The 4,093-nt window shown below is 35.6% G+C and overlaps 1 protein-coding gene across 2 annotated transcripts; it reads right to left on the bottom strand.

The window, feature by feature from the left end:
* Positions 1 to 718: 718 nt before the first annotated feature.
* LOC113846501 lies at positions 719 to 3,447 on the bottom strand. Of its 2 annotated transcripts, none has more exons than XM_027474858.1 (2): positions 3,188 to 3,447; positions 719 to 2,276 (listed from the first exon to the last, which is right to left on the bottom strand). In XM_027474858.1, the coding sequence occupies exon 2, from the start codon at positions 2,253 to 2,255 to the stop codon at positions 981 to 983; it is 1,275 nt and encodes a 424-aa protein (XP_027330659.1). In that variant the 5' UTR covers positions 2,256 to 2,276; positions 3,188 to 3,447; the 3' UTR covers positions 719 to 980. The 2 variants fall into 2 exon arrangements, with proteins under 2 accessions (XP_027330659.1, XP_027330658.1); XM_027474857.1 differs by having other exon boundaries at positions 742 to 2,293.
* Between the last annotated feature and the right edge of the window lie 646 nt (positions 3,448 to 4,093).

The raw sequence follows: 4,093 nt of genomic DNA, 5'->3' as shown, positions 1-4,093 counted from the left end.
TAATAAAATTTTTAAAAATTTAATTTTTAATTGGGTTCAATAACATTGTGATCCATATAATAAATCTCACTTAATGAAATAAGAATTGATTGATGTTATTAAATTTGCAATACAATTAAATACAAATATTTTATTAAAGGAAACTCAAATATTATATTATAATCCTCAATTATTGAAATCTACAATGTTTGATTTTTATAATTTTGCCTGGTTTCCATTTTTCAATTTTTTTTACTCATGGTTGGTGGGGCGCTTCATAACAGAAAAATGGCCTTCAAGAATGATATAAAACTTTATAGAGCTCTAAGCTTCAATTTCCAACAAGAATTTGAAATAAATTTGAAGTTCCTCAACACATTAAAAGGTAGTTCAGATATTGATCAGAGACTTCAGCTGTAGATGATAATTTCATCAACCTTAATTTCAATTTCGTTAAGAATAAGCATAATCATTCTATTTTCATTTGGGTCCATAAACATGATCATTCCAAAAATCCCAAGTTGTTGAACACCTTGAGGCCCAATTCAAGGATATATGTATGATGAAAAAAGAACAGAAGAAACCCATGATGTTGCATGGGCCTTCTAATTCATGTGAAATAGAAGAAAGCAAAAGAATAGATGATTTGGACCCATCAACTTTAGTATTAGGCATGTGAATGTGGGACCATACTACCACTCGTGATTATACACAACATGAACCTTTGCAAGATGAAATCCAATTTCACAAATATTGACATTCAGAACAAAAAGAAACACAAGGAAATAAGATTAAGACAGAAAAAGTTCATGTAGCAGTTAACATAGGACCAAGCCTGTGAGAGTACAAAGTTAAGATTCCCTGTTTGCCTCTAAGGGATCAAGAAGTACACAAGAGAATCACACTGGATAGTACATTATTTCATTTCACTACTGATATCAGTTTTCACTCTAAAATCTAAGTCACTTGAAGGTACTGCCTTGACCTGTGGAACCGAAAGCTCAGAAGAAAGCTCTGCTCCCATAGAACACACGGGAGTTAGTGCTCTTTGATGTCTGTAGTTTCTGTTCAGAGCTTGAGTTTCCTGAACTAGTTGGTCCGCTTTCAAAATCCATAGGAAGCTTCATTTTTGCTAATGACTCAGTGAATTGCTGCATGCTTTTCATGTACATGTCTACTATATCCTGTTGCACCACATTTGGCTCAGACTCAATGTTCACAGTCACAACTGGCTTTGGAAATGAATCATTCAGCACCCCATTTGAGGAATCACTCTCACCATCTTTGACATCACCACTTTTCGCTTTGGTGCCTGAAACTTGTTCCTGATTGGTAGACTTGGAAGCAGTAGCATCAGGTGACTCTGAGCTTGCAGCCACTGAAGGAGATGAAACTCCATTTGTTGACACACTGCTGGGTGGAGAATCAGCCTTAGGAGGTTGGACAGATTCAACACTGCATGCTGAGAAGCTTTCCACAAGTTGAACACCAGCTTCAGAACTAAGATTTTCAGTATCAGTAGTGGCCAAGCTATCGCTCTCATCACATGGAATGCCAAAATATTCTGAAACCATCAAGTGGTCTTCATTTACAATTTTTGGATCCGGGAATTCAATTTTGTCTAAATCTCTGACCAGTGACTCGCATGATTCAGAGTCCTTCTCGGTGCCATTGGTAGCCAACTCAGTAGGCATTGCAGAAATTGCCATAACATCGGGAGAAGCACCGGTGTAAGAAAGAGACAAGTGAACAAAACCTGCTGGGGAATGGAATAGATCAGTTGAAGAAAGAGAGAACTCTTTCTCTAGTTTGCCATCCTTCACCAGTACTTCAGACAAAGGCACCAAAGCAAAACCAAGCAACTGATCTTCAAGATAATTCTTCACCCTGCTAAGCATCCAAATCTCACATTTAACAGAAGATTCAACGGTCTTAACACTTAGACGAAGATTCTCATTAAAGACAGGGTTCCTTCCTCCTCCATTGATAATCTTGGTAGAGACAGTATTGTCAGGATTATTAGTCAAGCAAATTTTAGCATAAACATCTTGCTTGTGGTATATGCAGATGTTATGAATGTCCCTGGCCTGATGTATGTAAACATCAACAGCACCAATGAATTCCTCTGGATTGGACACCGCAGCTTTATTTCCATTGGCTTCAATGTCTTTAGACAAGGAACCCGAGCTTCGTGTGAAAACATCAGACTTATACTTCTCGCCTTCACCAAAGACAGTGCTCTTGAATGGTGACACAACAGATTGTGGGGATTCCATGATATCAAAGTGACTGGGAACCTGACAAAGCACAAAAGCTTCAACAAAATGAAGTTACCCTTTGTAAGCAAAGCTTCAAACTAACTCTACAAATGATTATTAGCACTTAAACCCGATAATCAAACAGGAATCAAATTGAATTTGAAAAACTAATAACTCAAAATTCACTATTCCATGATCAAAACAGCTAAACTCAGCTTGAATAAACTTCCTTACAACCTAGGCAGGCTTAAGCAGATCCAAAATAGACAAAAAACTTATAGTATGTGAAATAAAATAAAATAAATAAAGAAAAAAAGAAGGAAGGAAAGGCAACACTCAACCCCCAAATGTGAAAAAGAAGTAGGAAGCTTCAATTTGAATTCCTCCACAGCGTTGTTAGCTCACAGGAGAGAAGGCAATTAGACACAACAACCCCAGTTCAAACCTTAAACTTTAAGGCAAAGAACAGACAAACACAGAACTGAGAATCAAGGTCCACCAAAAAACTACAGTAAAATGAAATTCCAAGAACCAGAACCCCAGCCTCAAAATTGAAACTTTCCATTTTCTAGTGACATGCTACGATACCCAGAACCGGCCAAAACTTGAAAACTATCAAGAAGAATAAAGGGTAATGTCAGATTTGACTATATTCCAATAAAGCTACCAACTTTTTTCTGTTGTTCTACACAGAGAGGAACACTACCACCGAAATCCAAGAGAAGAAAACAAGGAAAATCAAAGCAAAAAGGTACTATGACCCAAGTCCTGTCACAGAATCCCAAAACAAACCCACCTAAATTCTCCCCTAAACCACTCAACACAACAACACACTAGAAAAACAAAACAAAAGACGCGCGAATTCAGAGAGACACAGAACACATAAGAAAAAGGAGAGACTTAGATGAAAAACACTAATATGATGGTGATGTTGCTGCTGTTTTACATACCTGCCTTAGGCCCTGAGCCTGTTAGCCTCAAAATTGAAAGCAGAACGTGTTATGTTTGTGCTCTAATGAGCAATCAAGTACACTTCGGTTCGTGAATCGAGGGAACAAAAGCTGAACACAGCTTCGTTTGTTAGATGGAAGGATAATAATGTGAAAGGAAAGAAAAGGAATAATCTGAATACTAAAAAAATCTTGAGGCGCTGTAGTGTCGGGAGCTTGTGTTCTGTGAATCCGTGTTTGCTTTTGTTTTTGTTATGTGTATTAGGAGTATGTATGAGTATATGTTATATAATAGTTATGGCAGGCTACATACTCAGACAGAGAGCACTAATTCATTATTGTTGAATATTTTATGGGAGAAAGAGTATCAAAACTTTTTCTTAACTCAATTTTAAAAATTATCTTATATGATGAATATTTTCTAACGTTTATAAAAGAAATATTTTGATAATATTTTTAATAGAAGTAAAATATTTCAACACACTTTTATTATCTTCAAAACTTATTATGTGATGAGTAAACTAACTAGTTGAAATTATATAAACTTTAGTGTTATACCATGAAAGTTAGTAAGTTACTTTTATTTTTTCACTCATAATTAATATTTTTCTCTCATACTTCTTTTATACATTTTAATAAATTTTAACTAATAATTAAAAATATAATAAAAAGTATATTATTGGTCTTGTCATGTGTTATATTAAAATATTAAGCTTATCTTATTGTAAAAAATAAAGAGAGAGAGGATAAGGTATGGAAGGGAATAAGGAATACAGCAGCCTGGCGCGACTACCTCAGACAGACCAATGAGAGTGGATTTGTGTGGATTTTGCAGTTGCAGGTGGGACATGTTGTATATGACTTTTCTTTGTTCTTTTTCTGCTCCACACTTCTCTTTCTTCACAT

Source organism: Abrus precatorius, unplaced genomic scaffold (assembly GCF_003935025.1).
Source record: "Abrus precatorius isolate BTA unplaced genomic scaffold, Abrus_2018 Scaffold8, whole genome shotgun sequence".
Lineage (NCBI taxonomy): Eukaryota > Viridiplantae > Streptophyta > Magnoliopsida > Fabales > Fabaceae > Abrus > Abrus precatorius.
This window is presented reverse-complemented; position numbering and strand designations above follow the sequence as displayed.

Coding starts and splice junctions, on each gene's coding strand:
- LOC113846501 (XM_027474858.1), bottom strand. CDS start 2,255: ATGGAATCCCCACAATCTGTTGTGTCACCATTCAAGAGCACTGTCTTT.